A 22,749-nucleotide genomic window follows, 5' to 3' on the forward strand; every position below is an offset into this window, starting at 1 on the left:
TTTCTCCACATTCGTCTGTCTTTTTAAGGATGCCATTCTAACAGGCATAAGAGATATCTCATTGTGGTTTTGATGTGTATTTGCCTAATAACCTAGTGATGTTGAGCATCTTTTCACATACCTCTATCTTCCATTCCATTAGCCATTCCTCTATCTTCTTTGGAAAAATGTATATTCAGGTCTTTTGCCTATTTTTTAATTCAATTATTTGTTGAGTTGTATGAGTTCTTTATACATTTTAGCTATTAACCCCTTATCAAATATATGGTTTGCGAGTATTTTCTTCCATTCCGTAGGCTGTCTTTCTACTTTGTTGACTGTTTCTCTTGCTGTACAGAAGCTTTTGGGTTGATGTAGTCGCACTTGCTTATTTTGGTGCTTCTGCTTTTGGTGTCATAGTCAAAAAATCATTGCCAAGACCCATGTCAAGGAGTTTTTATCCTGTTTTCTTCTAGGAGTTTTATAGTTCCAGGTCTTACATTTAAATTTAAGTCTTTAATCCATTTCAAGTTAATTTCTGTGAGTGGTGTAAGACAGGGGTCTCGTTTCATTCTTTTCCATGGGAATATCCAATTTCCCCAGCACCATTTACTGAAGAGACTTCTTTTCTCCATTGAGTTTTCTTGGCTCCCTCTTCAAATACTAGCTGACCATATATGTGTGGGTTTATTTCTGGCATCTCAGTTCTATTCCATTGATCTATATATTTGTCTGTTTTTATACCAGTGCCATACTGTTTTAATTACTATAGCTTTATAGTATAGCTTGAAATCAGGCAGTGTGATGCCTTCCACTTTGTTCTTCTTTCTCAGGATTGCTTTGGCTATTCGGAGTCTTTTGTGGTTCTACATACATTTTAGAATTTCTTTTCTCATTCTGTAAAAATAATGTTGTTGAAATCTTGATAGGGATCACACTGAATCTAGAGATGGTTTTTGGCAGTAATGACATTTTAACAATATTAATTCTCGCACTCCATGGACATGGGATAAAAATTTTTTAATTGGTAATTCTATGTGTAGGTCAGGACAACTAGAACTCTCATATGCGGGTGGTGGGAATGTAAATTGGTTCAACCACCTGGAAAACCATTGGCAGTAGATATGCAACTTCCCTATGACTCAATAATTCCACTCCTAGAGAAATGAAGGCTTATTTTCCTCAAAGGACATGTACAAGAATATTTACGGCAGTTTTATTCTGAATAGCCAAAAACTGGATACAATCCAATGCATAAGAGAATGGATAAACTGTATTATATTTGTACACTGGAATATTACAAAGAGCAATTAAAAAGGACCAACTGCTAATATACACAACAACATAGATGAATCTCACAGGCATTATACTGAGCCAAAGACATAAAACACAAAGAATAACTATTGCAAAATCCTAATTATATGAAGCTCAAGAACGGGCAAAACTAATCAATGGTGATAGAAGTCAAGATAGTGGTTCCTTTCAGGAAATGTGGGGAAAAGTAGGCATTGATTAAGAAGGGGCAGGAAAGAATCTTCTGAGGTGCTAGAAATATTCTTTGACCTAGGTGGTGGTTTCACAGGTATATACATATAGAAAAATGAATAACCTGTTAAGATTAGTGTATTTTATGTTCTTATCCTCCAACAAAAAAAGTTTTAAAATAACTTTATATAGTTCTTAATTCTATTTTTACAGTTATTCCCTTTAACTACCTTCTTTGAATAATACCTTAAAATCAGAAATTAGTATACATACCAGTCACGTATGTCTGTATAAGAATTAGAAACTATGCTAAAGGTAAACTGTATATTCTAAGTTCCTTGCGAGCAGAGCCTGTTACCAAACAGAATCTAACTGAATACATGCTTACTAAAACAAGTATTGGAGGACTGAGGGGCTGTTTCAGATTAGAGACTGAAAACATAAGAATTAAATGCAAATACAGTGCATGAGCCTGGATAGGATCCTGGATGGAGGAGGGGGTGGAAACTGCAGAAAAGGACCATAATGGATCAACTAGTAAATATGAATATGAATTGTCCGTTAGATAACAGAACCTATCAATGTCCCACTCCTGAATTTGATAATTACACTGTGATTATATAAGAGAACTTCCCACTTCTTAAAATTTACATGCATAAATAATAAGGGGTTAAGGGGCATTTTGTCTGCAATTTACTCCTAAAGTATTTAGCAATAATAATAAAAACCATTCACCCATATGTATCAAAAGTAATAAAGCAAATATGGCAAAATATTACCAGGTGAATCTATTCTTTATATTATTCTTACTATTTTTCTCTATACTTGAAATTCTCTCAATAGTAACACAATTTTAAAGAGTAACATGTAATTAATGTTCAGGTTTTTCTAGTGCATTCATTCAAATATATCCTATGTGCTTAGTAAGTGGCAGGTACCGTCCTAGGCACTGACTTCAGAAATGAATAAAGCAAGTGCTGCTCTTTAAAGAGTTCCATCTAAAAAAGAAATGATAACTGCAATATGATATACGTGCCAAAAGGTAGGTGGGTGCTATGGGAGTACAGAATCAGGGTGCCTAACTCAGCCTTGGTTACAAGTAAGGTGTGGTTGTGAGTTGGGGTGGTCACCTCCGGAAGGCTGTCATGGGCAGCATCCTATTCTGCTGGATACGCTTGAGCTAGGACTTGAAAGATGAACAGAAGTTTGCCAGATAGACAAAAAGAAAAAGACATTCCATTCAGATAGCTGGGAATGGCTACAGCTGAAGAATTATATGAGAGGAAATGGTACAACATGAGGCCATCAGCCTAGTTTAACAAAGGCAGCTTGAAACCCTGTACAACTAAACTTAGAATAAACATAATATAGTGACAGACCTCTTAATTCTAAAAGTGATAGACTGATTTACCTCTAAAATTAGGTATTCATTCTCAACAAATATTTACCAGGAAAAAATAATAGCTCACTTACATGTATAGACAACAAATATAAAAATTTTAATACCATACCTCTGTGTATCAAATCCATGCCTGTATTATAATACAGACTTAATGTTCCTGGCACATGGAATAGGACTAATATCTCAAATGATATCAGATAAAAATCTCTACATAAGAGTAAAGAAATGTGCTACCCAAAGAACACCAGCATAGACAATGAAATCCTCTGGGTAAAATCTATGTCCTATAAGCCTACAAGAGGTAGAATAAACCAATAGTTCCTCTGTACAAATTCCATCAAGATTAAATCACATAAATGCATATATTAAAGTAAGCTTTATTAGAATAAAATATGTTGTTCTGACAAATAATAAGCAACAATATGAAATCCTGAAACCACAAGTGAACTGCCAAGTATTCCTTATTCTCAAAAACAGTTGGTGTTTCACCGCAACTGATAACAAAAATATACTAAGGTTATCCTAATATAGCCTTTCAATAATATCTAGAAAACATTTTTCATATCCCTGTCCTAAATCTACTTCACTGAATACAAGCGATCAGAAATAGGGACCTCCCTGGTGGCGCAGTGGTTGAGAATCCACCTGCCAATGCAGGGGACACGGGTTCGAGCCCTGGTCCGGGAAGATCCCACATGCCGCGGAGCAACTAAGCCCGTGAGCCACAGCTACTGAGCCTGTGCTCTAGAGTCCGCGAGCCACAACTACTGAGCCCACGTGCCGCAACTACTGAAGCCCGCGCGCCTAGAGCCCGAGCTCTACAACAAGAGAAGCCACCGCAATGAGAAGCCCACGCACAGCAACGAAGAGTAGCCCCCGCTCACTGCAACTAGAGAAAGCTCGCGTGCAGCAATGAAGACCCAACATCGAAGACCCAATGCAGCCAAAAATAAACAAACAAATTAATTAATTAATTTTTTTAAAAAGTGATCAGAAATAACCCAATTAACAAAGGTGAACCAAGAGGTCAAAGAGAAGACTGGAAATTAATAAGTGAGATGGCCCTTAGCTTTCTATTGACCATTATTCATACCTTCTCCCTGAGAAGCCTGCTTGCCACTGCTTCTTTTAGCTCGGTCCACAAACACAGCCATTACAGGATGTGTCAAATTCTGCTGTAGCATAACAAAACACCTCTATACAGCCATATATGGTGAAATAACTGTAATATAATTATAATAAACCAAATTAAAATGTTATTAAGCAACCTAAAATAAAGCTAAGCATCCATGGAAGAACTGAGTAACTTAAAAACAAGAGAAAAAGTGCTTAAGACATCAGCCTAAGTCTAACTAATGGTAGCTAGAAAATGAGGGCAACACCTCTCCATATATGTTAATACAAGTGAAAATGAAAAGAAAAAATGTAATATTAACATAAACTCCTATAAATGGAATAACTATCTGGTTTTCAACTAAGACACTGGTGGTTCGCCCCTCCCTCAAACAGTGTTGCTTTTATTATACTGCAGTACCACCAAGTGGCAGAAGGATACACTGCAACTCTAGCACTGCTAGTTGAATACTTCATCACTCAAAAATGGCAACTACTATGGATTGAACCCTCCAAAATTCTTATGTTGAAGGCCTAACCCCCAATATGACTGTATTTGGAGATAGGGCCTCTGAGGAGGTGTTACAGGTTAAATGAGGTCATATGGGTGGGGCTCTAATCCAATAGGGCTAGTGCCCTTATGAAAAAGAGGAGATGCTAGCACACTAGCTCTCGGGCACTCACACAGGCACCCGGCAAAGCCCACATGAGCACGCAGAGAAAAGGCAGCCAACTGCAAGCCAGGATCAGAGTCCTCACCAAGAAGCCAATCAGCAGGCAGCTTGATCTTAGACCTCCCAGCCTCCAGAGCAGTAGAAAATAAATTTCTATTGTTTAAGCCACCCAGTCTGTGGTATTTTGTTATGGCAGCCTGAGTGGACTAATACAGAAATGCTCCACCTTAATCCCAAAACTTTTCTCTTTATGAAAAAAGTATTCACTTAAAAATCAGGAATAAAAGTCAAAAGACTTGCCTTTAAAACTTCTAGCCTCAAAATTTACAGAAATTAACATTAAACCTTTTTTGACAAGTTCCTTTATCAGCTAAAAGAGACTATTATTTAGATCAGAAAGGTTAGAAGTTAGGATTAATTCTTATTATCAAAGGGAACATTTTTTTCCTTGAAATTAAAGGACTGCGGTTCCTAAGTATGCTTGTGCTTTCCTCAGAGCAAGACAAAAACTCTAAAACAGGGGGAAAAAATTCATATTGATCCTACAGAAAGGTAAATGTTATTAGGAGATAGATAGATGTACTTAAAAATCACAAATTCCTTCTGTTTTCATCTGTGTGTGTTTAGAAATTCTCACCCATTTACAAATATTCCTTAACTGCCTATATAGCAGTCAAGAACATGAACTCCAGAACCCAAATACCCAAATATCTCTGTTTTGCTGCTTACTGTAAGACCGTGAGCATGTTACTAAACTGCTCTGTTTCAGTTACCCCCACCTGTAAAATGGAGATAACAATTTCCCATAATGGTTGTATCTTTCCCCACAGGATTCTCTTTAGATCTTACAATCCCCACTCCATTCTCCCACTTCCCATCGCTCCAAGAATAAATTTTATTTACTTTCTTACAAATTACAGTGATCCACAGTCATTACTGAAATCAGCACCACATAGATAGGACAACTTTTTATCTTAGTATCCCAGAGCAGAGACCAAACAAGATAAACCAAAGTGAAAACTGTCTCAGTTCACAGGTTAACTTACTCTTTTACCCTAAATATCCTATTTCTGCATCATCCTGACTCTTTATAATACAGTGCATAAAACTCATCAGATGGAGGTTTCCAGCACTCTTGGGTCTAGGGTCATTCTTCAGTTTTTCCAAGGTTAGGTATTTGATTCCTCCAAGAAGATCCAATTACAGAGACAGCTCATTTCACACAATTTAGCCTAAATTTCTGTTATTCCAGTTATTATCTTTTCTGGACCTGGACAACTATCTCACTACTGTAGGACTAGTCTAACTCCATGTTTAAGATCTACAGATCAATTCCTCTAAGTAGGATGCTATGGTTCCCATTTTGTCCTTCCTTATAAGCAAGATGACTACAAAAATTGAAGGCATAAAAAGGGAAGACTTTACAAGTACTCTGTTTCATCTCCTGCCATCTACAGAAAAGAAAGGAAAAGCTCTTAGAGGATGTGGCAATTCCTCATCTGCTTCCTAAATAGCTTTTGATTTTAAAGGGTGGGCATAAACCTTCACCTACTTGTACATAAAAGCTTTGTCTATACGCTGTTGCAAATAACTTGCTTAGATAAGTTGTTCCATACTCAATTTAAAATGCAGCAATTTTCAATCATTTTGAAAATCTTACTCCAAAGTAAATAACTACTTACAGTTTTTCTACAGTAAATAACCACTAGTGGTTTATAAGAATTTTAACTATTATCCCTCACTAATAATTATACCCAAACTTAAATGAGGCAGTGAACACTGCTGCAGGAAAACAATGAGCCAAAAAATAAATAAGGCAAGAGATCCATATAAAATATGTCACAAAATACATACTGCCATCTCAAAAAAAAAAAAATCTCAAAATTCAATCACCACCAGCTTAGATTCTAAAGATATCACTTCTAGTTATGAAGATCTTGTTTCTAGTTATATCTGAGACTTCCCTGGTGGTCCAGTGGTAAAGAATCCGCCTTCCAATGCAGGGGACACGGGTTCAATCCCTGGTCGGGGAACTAAGATCCCACATGCCACGGGGAAACTAAGCCCGCGTGCCACAACCACTGAGCCCGGGCACCTCAACTAGAGAGCCCACGTGCCCTGGAGCCCGCGCACCACAACTAGAGAAGAGAAAACCTGCACGCCATAACTAGAGAGAAGCCAGCACGCAACAAAAAAAAGATCACACATGCCTCAATGAAGATCCCGCGTGCCGCAACTAAGACCCAACGCAGGCAAAAAAATAAAATTAATTTAAAAAAATTTTATGTCTTACAGAGGCTTGCCCAAAGTCTCTAGGCTATTGAACAACATATACTAAAACTGTACTAGAACAAAAACCTTTCAACTCCTAGGCCAGTTCTCTTTCCATTTTATCATACTTCCTCATAGCTCAACTTCTCAAATGTCAAGGACAAGGTGTAATGTTATAAATGATTAGGAACTAATAAATAAGAATACAGTATACAATATATCACAAGGTACTATACAGTTAAGGCCAAGCGAATGATAAAGACAGCAATTGCTATTAAAGTTCAGATTACTGTGGGCTACAGCTGACTGGTTACATTTTAAAATAAACAGAATTTAGGGACTTCCCTGGTGGCACAGCGGTTAAGACTCCGTGCTCCCCATGCAAGGGGCCTGGGTTCTATCCCTGGTCAGGGAACTAGATCCCACATGCATGCCGTAACTGAGAGTTCGCATGCCACAACCAAGGAGCCCAAGTGCTGCAACTAAGGAGCTGGCAAGCCGCAACTAAGGAGCCCGCCGGCCGCAACTAAGACCCGGCGCAACCAAATAAAAATAAATAAATAAATAAATAAAAACAGAATTTAAAGAAGAATGAACTTCCTTATTTTACAAATAAAGAAACTCAGGCCCTGTATACAGAGCTAGTTGGTGGCAGTCCTTTAGGGAAAAAGAGTAATTTGAGCTGGGTCTAGAAAGATACCTAGATAAGACTTGAATAGGCAGGAAGAAGAGAGGACTTTCCAGGTAGGGAAATCACATATGCAAAAGCTTAGAGGCTGAAACAAATCAATCAAATTCAGAGACCAAAGAATTCATTCTTTTGACTAAGAATAAAGAAAGATAAATTTAGGAATGGCTAAGTTTTGCATTGGGGGTAGGGGAGGGAGTTTCAATACTTAATTAAACTTCATCCTATAGGCAGTGGGAGGACACTAGAGTGGGTTTTGAGCAACAAACATAAATTTCTTAGAAAAGCCCAAATTGTGCATTTGTCTGGAAGCCAAGACTATAAACATAAAACAAAGGTTATAATAGCCAAAATATTTAACCAATAACAAATCCAATTCTAAAAGGAAAGGTGGAGAAGATATCATCTAAAAAAAAAGTTAAATAATAGAATAAAAAATGAACAATGAAAGAAAATGGAAACAAATGAGAGAAGAATAAATGATAGATGTGGACAAATGAATCAACAGTTACATTATAAAAGATGTTACTTCATGCAGTCAAGTTCTGGAAAGAGGATTAAATGATCCAAACAAGTTAGTCTCCATGGCTAAAAAAACACACTCAAAGCATAACCACCAAATGTTACTGTTTCAAACTGCAATAACTCACCTCTCTAGCAGCACAATCATGAGGAGCTTCTTCTTTATTTACTTTTCCTTTTGGAAATCCCCAGCCTGATTTTGCTAGGTACCCCTGAACCAGTAATACCTACAAAACAATCAGAGGTAAAAATAAAACTTGCCCTCCTTTCCCATGTTCCTTTCTAAAAGCCAAAAGTGCTTTTCTCCTTACTTCAGGTAACTGTTATCACCAGTAATTTTACTTGGTTAACTATCTTCCAGGAAGCTAAATATACTATTACTTTTCCTGTGAAGAAAGGCATTCTGTCCATTTTAAAGTATTTCTTCAAAAATCAAGTGATTCCTTTGCAATAAGCCATGCTGCAACAAGTATAAATTATTAAGACCCAGAATGCAGATGAAATATACAAAATCTGGCCTTTTATCACTAAAAATCTAAGTATATTTTTAAAACCTCAGTTCAGAACATTATAAAAACAACATATTAGGATGAAAACAGCTGATCACCATTTCACTAAAAATCTTTTATTACTCTCACTCACATTTTCAAGTGTCTCATCAAGAATAATTGCACCATATGTTGGCACTCCCATTTTATATTCCTTCCATTCATCCAAAATTTTTTCCACATCTTCACCTTGAGGCAGCAAAAATGGACAATGACTGAAGAGTATACATTGTGTTAAGGAAGCTACTTTCTCCCTTAATACAGCTTAAGCACTTATACACATAAAGAGATCTATTTAAATCAACTGTGTATTTTACATGAAATTACTCGTATCTTCACCTCACTTAAGTTTATCCTTCTTGCTTTTGTCTTTTCACATTTGTTTTCTCTTGAACAAGCCATTGCTAACTTTTGCATTTAGCCTAGACACAAATCAAGTAAATTGTGAATACTCAAATACTCTGGCTCCCTAAGTTAACACAAATAAATTCAGGACCATGTGAACACTTAGAATAATTCTTGTTAAGTGGGTCGAATTCATCATATTAAGAGTCAACAGATACTGAAACTGACAGCAAGAAATATAAGCACAATACACATATACTGGTAAGAGGTAGGAGCCATCAGAATAAGTGAAAGTGGGAATTCCCTGGTGGTCCGGTGGTTAGGGCTCCGCACTTCCAGTGCAGGGGGCAGAGGTTCAACCCCTGGTCGGGAACTAAGATCCCACAAGCCTCAAGGCCAAAAAAAAAAAAAAAAAAGAGTAAGTGGAAGTGGCTAACTCTGGGAAGCAGAACTAGGGATAACGTATACCACTCTACATTGCCGAATTTCTTTACCATGTATATATATTGCTTTCATAATTTAAAACATTTTTAAGATGAAGATTTATTAAGAATTATAGAGAAAGGTAAATATGGGTTTTAAGGAAAGTATGGCCTGTTTCAAAAGAAACTGGGTATGCCTCCCCAAAATTGGGCTGAGTAAAGTAAGTTTTTTTTTTCAAGTAAATAAAACCTAAACCTGGGCTTCCCTGGTGGCGCAGTGGTTGAGAATCTGCCTGCCAATGCAGGGGACACGGGTTCGAGCCCTGGTCTGGGAAGATCCCACATGCCGCGGAGCAGCTGGGCCCGTGAGCCACAATTACTGAGCCTGCGCGTCTGGAGCCTGTGCTCCGCAACAAGAGAGGCCGCGATAGTGAGAGGCCCGCGCACCGCGATGAAGAGTGGCACCCGCTTGCCGCAACTGGAGAAAGCCCACGCACAGAAACGAAGACCCAACACAGCTAAAAATAAATAAATAAATAAATAAATTTATTTAAAAAAAAAAAAAAAAAAACCTAAACCTGTAAAGTATATGCTCAGGCTTCCAATACTCCATGCTAGCAAATGCCTCATCACTACAGCACTGTTAATTATGAAAACTGTGGGGAAAATTGTAATTTATGATAGCGTTTCTCAAATGGAGGGCATTCTCAAGGGTCTTCAAGTCCTCTATGAAAACTTACATATTCTGTCTTTTCATTTTTATGTTAATGTAAAGGCATGTAATATGAGCATATTTTCAATCATTTGGATGATCTCATCCATCAAATACTACACTACTTGATTTTAGAGACCATATTGGTACTAGCACTTTAACTGCTGTGGGCTACTAAAAACGGAAAAAAACGTAATATGCAAATAGTGTATTAGGGTCAAATGATATTCCATTGCAACACAGAAAAGAAGGTTTCATAACACATAAAGAAAGGTTCTGGGAAAACCTGTAGTACAGGCACATCAAAACACCCTTAAAGTCAGCATTATACTGCTGAACTGAATGAATAAGCATTTTCAGAACTCTAATGAAAAACTGATGAACTCATAAAAGTGCTAACAAAAGATCAAGACGAAAAAAAAAAATTAATTACATGGGACTGAGTGAACTGATGAGGATGAGTATAATTTTTGTGACTTTCTGTCTGAATTTAAAAAAAAAAAAAAAAAAAAAAAAAAAAAATTCCACAAGGACTCAGAGGCAAAGAATATACAAATCAATTTTCACTGCAAAGTAAAGGAGCTGTTACAGTGGAGGATTACTGGACTGAATGTCAATACTATGACATAGTATGAGTGTGTTTCATGTTTGGTAATTGCAATCATTGTTGCTTTTGTTGTGGTCATCCATGTACAATGCTTGGTGTCAGTCGATTTATCTCTTGTAAAAATAAAATACAATGTGTGTGTGAAAAAAAAAAAAAAAAAAAAAAAAAGATTAGTGTTTATCTGTAGCTTCAGAATTAGCCAACAATAAGGAACACCAGTGAGACTCTTAATGAAGAAACTACAATTCAGTGATTTAATTGGAAAATAATACTGAACAGGGATTGTACAAAATAAATGTGTGTGTACACATACACACATGCAAAAAAAAAAAAAAAAAAAGTCAGCATTATATTCACATTGTGACTAGTAGTTTGGTTTAAACAAAAACATCACATTAAATTCACTTTATGAAAACTAATTTTATGAGTTCTACAGCTTTGTGTTTAAAATTTTGCTTTGGTTTTATAGTTGTAGTAAGAACTAACGTTCTCAAAGAGCTCAACAAAGTCAACCATCTATAACAACACTGTAATTAAAAGACAGGCAGCAGATTAATCTCAATATAAACATTCCTTGCCTTTATTTAGGGAGGGGGGAAAAAAAGAATAAATTATGGATATAATATTAACTATTCCATGAAGCCCTATGGTCCTACATCAGCTTGCTAGAATTCTGGAAGTTATTTCTCAATAAAAGTCTGGCTTGAGATGTTCAGTAAAATCCCTTATGTGTTTTGAAGTCACCACAGATTTTTTTGAATCTAGCTATAAATTTAAAATAAATGGATATTTTTTCCATTAAAAATTTAACCATAGTGAAAAAAACATATGAATATACCCCAGGAATATAGGTAACTTCCAATAATTCAAAGAGGAAGACACTTATCTAGTTTTTTTCTTTCTCTTCCTTCTCCCTACCATGTTCCTCATAACTTCAAGGTGCATCAACGTCTCTCTAATGAAGTGTTATCTCATTTTTCTACCCATTAAACAACTTCTTTAAAAAGAATAACAAAAACAAAGGTTTAGCAAAAGAAATTAAATCAACTGACATAACCTTGGAAATTATCCACACTCTTCATTTACCTACTTTTTTTCCTATCCCAAAATCACCATAAAATGAGTGAGCTGATGAACCAACCAACTACAGTTCAAGATACACTTGGAATTAATGTTGAAAAGTACTTGCTCAAGTCCACACAATTAGCAAATAACAGAACCCAATCCAAAATGACATCAATTTCCCCACTGACAACTCTTCAGTCCTCCTCCATATTCAGGAGTACATAAAGTAATTCAAACAAGGGAGTGGAAAGTTTTTGAATACCATTTTTATTTAATGAGACAATGTATTTAATTTAAAAAACCCTATGACATGCTCTGAGTATTGTTAATTATCTTTCTAATTTTTACTAAAATCATTACTTGGCTACTGTCTTATTTTCTTAACCACCAAACCAAACTATTTTGCGTCTTGAATCTGGGTTACTGGGCCCTACACAATAGTTCTAAGAGAAAGATAGAAGATCGCATTGATTACATGAAGAATGTAAGAAATTTTAAGCACATATATCTACTTGTATTACATACATCCTTTCTTTTTTAGCAATTCAGTGATTTTTTTATATACTCTTTTTATTCTAACATTTTTGCAAAAACATGAAAAATCTGCTCTAACGACAATCATTTAGATAGTAATCTCCATCCTCCCATTATCATAGATGATATCGATCTCCCCAAGGACAACTCATCTCACGCTCCAGGCTCAGTTCCTGGTATTCCTTGTACTTTACATCCATGCCCACTTCTGGGACCAATTCCCACAGGAACATTCTGGACCTTGCCATCAACAGAACTATTATAGTACTTTGATTAGAATAAAACATTGTGACCACAATTTTCTACGGCAGTCTTCTAATTACTCACAATACACTGTTATTCTACATCTATTTTTGACTGTCTTCCTTTCTCCATATTAGCACCCTCCTGCTTTTATTTCCTTCTCTAAACAATATGGTCCATCACTTTAATCAATGTCTTAGCAATATCCAAAATTTCTTTGCTCCACTATTCTGAATACAGCTCCCTAGTAAAACCTCAACTCAGGAGCAAGTCCAGGACAGCCATTCTATACCCACACTGCTGAGTGCTTACTGAAGAAAAATCACAAGACCATGCAAAATTAACAAAAGAGAAAACAGAGGCACAGAAAAGCCCCACTATTTGCCCAAGGTTGCACAGCTGGTAAATGGCAAAGGTGGGATGGCAACCCAAGTAATCTGGCTCCAGAGCTCATACTATTAACTTTTATTCTACATAGTCTCACCACTTCAATATCCCACAGGTACCACAAACCAACATGTCCATAACTGAGCCCATCATTCCCCCACAAAATTTCTCCTCCATTATTTTTCTACAAATGGAATGGCACACCCATCCACTCAACTGTTCAAATCAGAAACCTGGATACCATCCTCGATTCCTTCTTCCACCTTTCCTCAAACATCCAAGTTAAGACAAATTTTACTCCTAAATACCACTGAAATTTAATCTCTTCTATTCACTTCTATCACAGGTTTCCATTTCTCACTCATAAATTAATGAAATAGCATCTTAACTAGGTTTCCAATCTCATGTTCCTCCAATTCACTGCCTACACTACTTCAGAGCTTCTTTCAAAACACCCCTAGAGAAATAAAGCAAATATGGCAAAAAGCTAACAATGGGTGAATACATAAAAAGGGTATAATGGCAGTTGATTGTAATATACTTTCAACTTCTCTGTAAGTTAAAATTTTTTCCCAAAAGTAAAGTGTTTTTTTTTTTTAAATCTCCTATATTCTTTTATTACTCTTACGGATAAAGTCCAAACAAACATGGCCTACAAGATCCTTCCTCCAAAGAAAACTTTTATCTAATTCCAAATCTGGGTTGGATTAGTCTCTTCGCTATTCCTACTGAACCCTATGCTACCTTATCAAAACCTAACAGACTGCAATGTAATCACGTCCTTTCCTGTCTGTAATCTTCTTAAAGACAGCAACCAAATCTACCTTGTTCACTGCACAATGCCTGGCACAGAGGAAGCACTCAATTACTGAATGAAGTCTACCACACTAGCAATAAGTTCTTTCCTCCACATAAATGAATTAAAAGAAACTTAACTAGAACAGAGGCTTTTTTTTTTTTAATAACAAGGAAAGTTTTTAAAACTCATGTGTATACACACACAAAATCTTACCCAGAACCCCAAAGTATGTATAGTTGCTCTGGTAGAACCCTAAGTCTATGCAAAACAGACCAAAACCGCAGAAGACAACTTTCCTGTTTTAATCATGTTTATAGCTCCTTAAAAGCAAAGTCTTCTATGATTTCTTCATAAAACCTGCTACCAAGACTTTAACAAAGACAGTGCTCAACGGTACTTCTATTCCCCTTTGATTTTTTCGTTTACTTCTCCACATTTAATCTGTCTAACAGCTTGAGCATTTCTGCCACTGAAATCTGTCTCTTCTGTCTTTTCTTTGTAGTCCCTCTATTATGGTCAGGACCTTACTGCTCCATATCTCAAGTATTTAACAGTCCTTGTGGTTCAACCTGTCCTGCCAAATAAGTTTTCTTGAATACCATTTTCAAATGGTCTGAGTAATATGCTTGACTTAGCCTTGCTCAAAAACTTTCAATGGTTAACAGTAATGCAGAATAAACAGAGTTTCATCCATTTTCTACAGAACCCTAAGGGGTTCCTTATTTCATACAGCTCAAGAAAAAGCATAGGGAGCTGAGTATGAGGGTTATTTTACGTCATCTATCCCTACTCCAACTCTACTCCAACTGGTGTAGTACAGTGAACTTGTGGGTACAATTGCATCTGAGCACATGATTTATGGTTAAAAACAATGACCTAGAGAATAAAAACCAAAGCAGTTTGGCTCAAGATTTAAAACCCCACAAATTCCCCCTATATAACTTCCATCCATATCCCCTCTTGTATCCCTGTAAGAAACTCAATACAAACTAATTTACTTCCCAAAATATCCCTTATCCTTTCCAACTCTCCAATTTTGCTCAGTCCCTTTTCTTTACCTGCAACATATTTCCCACTCCAGTCTGTTTAGAAAATTCTATATTCCCTTAAAAATATAGCTTTGCCTAAAATCTTTCCACCTTTTGCCAAATTCTAAAAACATTTAGTATAAGAAGCATTAGCAGTTCATCAATTTTTTTGCCTTGTGACATAGCTTCTTTTATAATCTTAAATATTCATGTCAATTTTATAATTAATAAATGATGACATGTTTCTATTTTATTTGTAAATAGGGAGGAACAAAAGCTTCTCTAAAGGCAAGGACTTCTTTGAATTTGCCACAGACCCAAAAACTGCTTTGAACACAGCAAGTACTCAATAATTATTTAAGAATTTCTATCCCAGAAAGGTAGTAATCTGAATAAAGATCATCCAGTTAAGTGGAACAGCGAGAGGAATGTAAAAAACAGATCAGTCCTAGAAATAGGCTGGCTGCATTTGAAAAAAAAGAAAATCAAATTTAATTCTAATTATCACTGCACATTTTAGGGGGTCCTCAACACAAAAATAAGAATACAGTTGGCCCCCCAGTATCCAGATGTAGGACCCGCAGATACCGAGGACTGACTGTACTTTGCCATTTTACACAGTCTAAGGAACCTGAGCATCCATGGATTTTCGTATCCTGCGGGAAGGGGCGTGGTCCTGGAACCATCCCCATAAATATCGAGGTACAACTGTACTATCAAACTGTACCTATCACAATCAGGCACAAACCATATGTATATGTTTTACATTTTTGACAATTTTTAGAAATCAAGTATGTTTTATCTAAAAGGTTATAAATCTCAACGACAAGCAAAAGAAAAATTGTGCTAAAATACCTTATTAATAAGAATGAAAGACATTCATTATAGTAATAAAAAGGATATCAGCTTTAGCAAAGTCTCTTATCCCACACTGAGGTAATCCTGGTGTGTTCTGCATGTAGAAATCCAAGTAAAACCAATGGGCAAGTTCAATCTGAAAACACACTCGGATAGCATTGTCTCTTTCCTCGCTGGGAATATGCAAAATAAATCGGCTGTCAAAAACAAAAAACATACAAAAATTACATTTACAAACCATAACAATTTATTTTAACCTTTTTAATTGCTTCACTCCTGACCCACCAACATAGAAAAGGGACCCAGAGCAGTACTGATCAAGGAAGCAAAACTGGCAGGAAATTACTACAGGGAAGATGAGTCTTTTAAAAAAAAAAAAAAGAGGTATCACATGTATCTCATTCATAATAGAATTTTTTTAAGAGGCCATCTACCCTCTGTTCACAAGTACAGAGATAAACTTAAGAGCTCTCCAACAATAAATTAAAGGTAAGCAAGAAAACAAACTTCACTAGGATTCCCTCCCATGTCTGGTAATATTTTCAAACAATATATACAAATATATTCATATACTCAAATAGAAAAGATGTTAGCTGCTTAATCTTCCTATTTAAAGTATATTACAAAAAAATATTAAAGAAATCATTAATAGACCAGATTTCCCAAAAAGCTCATCTGAAGAACCTGAGTTCAAAATAACTTTCAAATACACTCACTTTTAAAAAAACCTAAATTGTCTTTTCCAAGTACATTCAGAGGGAGGAAGGGACATTTATTTTAATACATAGTATAAGTGTGCACTATATTATATACACATATGTATATATATGATTAAGATAATTAACCCCTTTTTTATGCAACAAGTCAAAATTTATGTGATCTACAGGACTCATTAAGCAACCACCATTAAGCTTCTTCCATGCTTAGCATTTTTGTAACTTTTTTTCTAGCGACCTTTAAAGACTGAACTACATAAAAGAAATCCACTGGTTTTTAGAGTCATTTTCTAAAATTAAAAATAGCATCACCCAGTTTGATCACTTACACTATTCACTAGCTGTGGTGCTAAATGTTCTTTGTTGTTTTCAAGTTTCAAATCAAACCTCAAAAAAAAAAAAATGCTTTTAAATTATAAAAATAACGTAGCATTCCAACAGGGGATTGAATAAGTAAATGTTAAGACAAATGTATGTATGATAATCTACAATTCAATATAGAAAAACAATGGGGAAAGGAGCTTAAAACTGCATCTACACTAAAACCAAGACATGTAACATGCAATGCTAATGGCATAATCTAAGATATAAAAATCTGAGCTCTTCCATACGGCATTCAAGATCCAGTGCCTGCTCACCTGCACCGCCTCTATCACTCTGTAAGGTTCTTTATACCCAGTGATACCTAATTCTTAGTAATGTCCGAAATTGCCATCCACATACTATATCTATTCCCTTCTCTTGTCCATCTAGCAAACTTATAATTCATCCCTCATGACTTAACAAACACTGTATCTCCTATATAGGTATATCAGACTCCTCTGAACAGATTTATAAACTCTTTCAACTCCTCCATTATAGTAATTATCTAATTTTTACTATTACTGTCCATAAACTCTTCCAAATTACTTCACTGAGATATCTTTGCATACTTTTATTCCCACAGTCTAGCAAATTGTCTGCATATACTTACAGTGACATACTGATAGTTACAATTTATCTTTGAAAGGTAAGATGGAGTAAGCACACTCCACTCTGTCCCTCCCATAAAACGTAGCTATAAAACCGGGACAAAGTACATGGAGCAGCTGTTTGAGGACTGTGAAAAGTAAACAGCAGGAGAAAGATTGGGGAAGATGATGAATATCCAAATTTACCATTTTTCACCCTCCAATATCCCCTAGCTGGATTGGGGGTTAGAAGTGACCTCCAAAAGCCCTCAAGGATCAAGAAAGGCATCTAAAGGAATCTATTAACACTCGGAGACAGTGGGGGAAATTCCCCCTCTCTTTTCTCCATTCTCTCATGCCCCAGCGCCCAAGCAATGCCACACTGGTTAGACTTGGCAGCAACAGTGGCTGTAACAGAGATCCACAGAGACTAAAACTTTGATGGACGGGAAACTTCCTCTCCGATAGCAAGAGCTGGGAGGTCCCAAGAGATTAGAGCCAACGTCCATTGCTTATTTTACTTCTAACCTCCAGCTGCTTGGTCCCAGGCATGAGCAGAGTCACATGAAATGTGTGGTAGAGCGCCTTTCCATTTTTGCCATTTTTCAATATTCAATTTCCTCAAAAAGGGGAGCCAAGAAGTACCAGGGAGATAGCAGAAAAGGAACAGCTCAGGAAAATGGTCCCACAAAATTGTTTATGAACTCTGAGGCTCAACCCCAAACTGCACAAACTTGGATTAGAATACAAACAGCATACCACACACTTTGTGAGCTGAACTATGTATGAGACAGACCATTGCCCAAGTCTCAGACTAGCCAGTAGATGATACACAAAGACAAAAAGCACTGCAAAAACTAGTCTTCCTTTTATCTGATTTTATTTAACTTACACCAAGTCTCAAAAAAAACACCTGTCTGCTATTTCTTACTTTCTCAGTTTGGGACATTTTCTATTGATTTCCATTATGGAAGCTGAAGAATTAACAACTCCAGTCCTCCCACTCTCATTCTACACACCATTCTCATCTCTCCATCTTCCCAACAAAATGGTATCTTAGTTTGGTTAGTTTGTTAACTTCAGCACTATTGACACCTGGAACTGATAACTGTATGTTGAGAGGAGCTGTCCTGTGTGCTGTAGGTGTTTAGCAGCATCCGTAGCCTCTGCTTATTAGATGTCAATAGCACTCTCCAGTAAGCTGTAACAACCAAAAAGATCTCCAACCACTGCCAAAGTTCCCTGAGGAGAGCAAAATCACTCCCAGTTGATAACCACCGGGTTAGATAAAAAATTCAGTCTTTACATTACTATGACTCTGCAAACGCAATTCACGACTAAGCCATGTGACAAGCTACGATTGTTTTCCCTTTTAAGCACAATCCTTTGTTCTCCCACTAATTAATAAATGTCGTCATTGTCTTTGCTTTGTTTTCTCTATACTTGTCACTAACTCAATCTTCCACTAGTTTCCTAAATTTTTTTTCTCAAGATGTTAATTCAGACACATCGGTTTCATCTTGAAGACTATCCCTGAGCCTTCTGATCTGTTCCAGTCTGGAGTGGTTGTCACTTCACATAATACACATCTGTCATCCTATACTATCCTTTCACTAGCATCCTATAGTTCCCAACGCTTCCATCCTGTATTTTTTTTTTTTATAAATGTATTTTATTTATTTATTTTTGGCTACATTGGGTCTTCGTTGCTGTGCGCGGGCTTTCTCTAGTTTCGGCGAGCAGGGGCTACTCTTCGTTGCGGTGCGCGGTCTTCTCATTGCAGTGGCTTCTCTTCCGTGCAGAGCACAGGCTCTAGGCAGGCAGGCTTCAGTAGTTGTGGCACGCTAACTCAGTAGTTGTGGCTCGCGGGCTCTAGAGCACAGGCTCAGTAGTTGTGGCACACGGGCTTAGTTGCTCCACGGCATGTGGGATCTTCCCAGGACCAGGGCTCGAACCCGTGTCCCCTGCATTGGCAGGCAGATTCTTAAGCACTGCGCCACCAGGGAAGCCCCATCCTGAATTTAGATCTCATCCTGTCTTCCTCCTAATTAATGTACTTCCTATTTTCACGAAGTACATCCTCCCATGCCTTCTGGAAAAAGGATGCAGGGGAGATTAATATTAAGACATGGTGAATTTGAGAATATTTTTATCCTCACACTTGACACTTTGGCTAGGTAAAGAATTCCAGGTTGGAAATCATTTTCCTTCAGAATCCTGAAGACAGTGCCCACTCCTGCCAGCCTATAATTTTGATGTGAAGACTGAAGCCACTCAGATTCCTTTGTCCAACCTGTTTTTTCAGACTGGAAGCTTCCAGGTTCTTCCTTCTATCCTCAATGTTCTGAAATTTCCCAGTTGTCTATTATTCATCTACTGCATCACCCATTCAATGGACTTTACCTATTTAGAAACTCACCTCCTTCAGTACTAAAGGACCTCATGGACTGATCCTTTGATTCTTCACTTTTCTCTGATATTTCCTATCTCTAATTTCTCAAGCCCCCTTACTTTGGGGAAACGGTCTCTTGCAAGCCATCTATTGAGGTTTTTGTTTCTACTCTCATATTTAAAATTCCAAAGGCTATTTTTAATTGTTTAAATTATGCTTTCACAGATAATTCTATTATTCCATGACTGTAAAAACCTACCTATCTAAGGAGATCAATGTAGTTTTGAGGGGTTTTTTTGTTTTAAAGTTTTCTTCTACCTGCATAGTTTGATTCTTTTCAGTTGCTTTTTTTGTTCTTGTTAGTTTTATGCTCTACCTTTTGTGTTAAGAGGCCTATTTCAGATGTTTGTATTTAATGTGATAGACCACAAAGCTAATTAGGAAGGTTGTCAAACTATGAGGCGCCATTTAAGGTGATCAGGCTGAGCCATTTAATCAAGGAACCTCCAATGTTAGTTATCTTTAGGTGTTTCCTCATGGGCTAGTCAGATCACCTAGACAAGAACCTTCCAATCTCCTATCTGGAGGGTAAAGCCCAGGCTGCCACATTCTGGGAGCTGAGCAGGGGAAGAAGGATGGTTTTCAATATGTATACAGGATGCATAAACTCACTTCTGCCACTTTTCAATATTCTCTAATTCTGAAGTAGACTACTACAGTAGTCTTTCACTCTGTCAGGTCTGCTAAGTCATATGCCACTTTCCCTTCTGCTGTATGATTTCCAAGTTTTGTTGCTCATCCCTTCACCCGATCTTCCTTTTCTTGTGGGGTTATGCATTTAAAATTGTTAAACTTTACTCTTTTTGTGGAGTAGATGTTTGTGTTCAATCTACTATTTTTAACTAGAAATTTGCATTTCAGACTTCCCTGGTGGTGCAGTGGTTAAAAATCCACCTGCCAATGCAGGGGACATAGGTTCGAGCCCTGGTCCGGGAAGATCCCACATGCCACGGAGCAACTAAGCCCGTGCGCCACAACTACTGAGCCTGCGAGCCACAACTACTGAGCCCAAGTGCCACAACTACTGAAGCCCGCGTGCCTAGAGCCTGTGCTCCACAACAAAAGAAGTCACCACAATGAGGAGCCCGCACATCGCAATGAAGAGTAGCCCCAGCTCGCCGCAACTAGAGAAAGCCCGCGTGCAGCAACTAACACCCAACGCAGCCAAAAATAAATTAATAAAATAAGTAAAATTTTTTAAAAATTTGCATTTCAACAAATTTCTAGAGGATACTAACCACAATCTAAAATGGGGTATGAAAGTGCCTAAGACAGAGAAATCCAATCCCATTCCTATCCCACTCCAGAAAAGCCCCAAATGAAGAAAGGTAAGCTGGAAGATGAGAAGAAATAAAACTTTTAAAAAGGGTAACAGAGAGGTCTATTTATGTAATAGGAGAACATCCACTCTTCTTTCATTCCTCTGACAGTCAGGAGTTTCTCCTACAAAAGGTGGGGGAAGGAGGAACAACACCCAAGGCCCTTTTCTAACTTTAGCAGATAGGTTTGAGTGTTGGCACCCCAAAGCAAAACTCCTACACACTGGTATTCAAGGGTCTCCCAGCGTAAAGGTCAGCTCCCTATCTACTCTCATAAAGAAGCCTATCAGTCTCCCAGCGTAAAGGTCAGCTCCCTATCTACTCTCATAAAGAAGCCTATCAACAAGTTAAGTCCCTCTACAGCCTCATCTTAAATATGAAACAGCAACCAAAAACTCACCCAATGTCTAAGGAAAATCTAATTCGTGACAAAGAAAAAATTAAACACATTAAAAAACTGGTTGTGAAGAAAAGACAGTGTTGAGGATATCTCCTGGAACCTTGGTACTGAAAGTGTGGACCCTGGACCACCTGGAAACATAACTGTGAGAAGAAAAAGAGACATTTCAGTCACATACGGACTCAGAAAGTTTACTCTCTAATGACCCCCTCAAAGAAAATTACTTTAGAATGTACACCAGCTAAACAAGAATGAAAACCAAGAAAGCATAAAACAGGATTCAAGAAAGAAGAGATATAACCTGGGAGAGCTGGGAAAGGAAATTCTAGTGTGCCACTTGTTTGGCAAGACTAAGAAGCAACCAGTCCAGATTAGACTAAGAGAGTGGAAATCTCCAAAATGGCATTCTCCAGGAAAAAAGAATTCGGTAGAACAGTAGATACTAGTATGATTGAGGGTAAGACCAAGGATATAATAAAGGAGCAGGGACCTCCCTGGTGGTGCAGTGGTTAAGAATCCGCCTGCCAAGGAAGGCGACACGGGTTCGAGCCCTGGTCCGGGAAGATACCACATGCCGCGGAGCAACTAAGCCCGTGTGCCACAACTACTGAGCCTGCGCTCTAGAGCCCATGAGCCACAACTACTGAGCCCGCGCACCTAGAGCCCGTGCTCTGCAACAAGAGAATCCACCGCAATGAGAAGACCGCGTGCCGCAACGAACAGTAGCCCCCGCTCACCGCCACTAGAGAAAGTGTGCACACAGCAACAAAGACCCAACACAGCCAAAAATACAAAAATAAATTAAAAACTTAAAAAAATAAAAAAGAATCTTTAAAAAAAATAAATAAAAAATAAAGGAGCAGATGAGGGGGTGATGGTGGACGGCAGCAAGAAACTTTGGGCATGTTGGGGGAGAAGGGTAAATGTACAAGAGAATCACAGTCCAAACATGAAGCAAAAAGTCAAAATCAGAACAAAAGGGGAAAAAATTATTTCAAGAATAGCTAGAAGGAATCAGGGAATAGTGAACAAATCATATGCTTCCTTCTCCAAAAGAAAAATTAAACTGTATTATTTTGAGCAATTCGTAGAATGTAAGAAAAGAGAATTCATTAGGACATTCATTCTCTTTCAAGATTCTTACAAAAGGATCTTGACTATGGCCAGATGGAAAAGAAACAAAATCCTAACCATTGTAGACTTGCCTCTACTGTGAAAAATATTTACATA

At 37.4% G+C, this 22,749-nt stretch overlaps 1 protein-coding gene across 1 annotated transcript in view; it reads right to left on the reverse strand.

The window, feature by feature from the left end:
* DCP2 (decapping mRNA 2) overlaps positions 1-22,749 on the reverse strand; it is a 46,322-nt gene that overhangs the window by 17,839 nt on the left and 5,734 nt on the right. The window contains exons 2-4 of the mRNA XM_059916878.1: positions 15,728-15,879; positions 8,777-8,904; positions 8,263-8,361 (exon numbers count right to left, since the gene is read on the reverse strand). Coding sequence (XP_059772861.1) covers positions 8,263-8,361; positions 8,777-8,904; positions 15,728-15,879 — 379 coding nt within the window. The remainder of the gene's footprint in view (positions 1-8,262; positions 8,362-8,776; positions 8,905-15,727; positions 15,880-22,749) is intronic.

The sequence above is a fragment of the Balaenoptera ricei genome, chromosome 3 (genome assembly GCF_028023285.1).
Source record: "Balaenoptera ricei isolate mBalRic1 chromosome 3, mBalRic1.hap2, whole genome shotgun sequence".
Classification (NCBI taxonomy): Eukaryota; Metazoa; Chordata; class Mammalia; order Artiodactyla; family Balaenopteridae; genus Balaenoptera; species Balaenoptera ricei.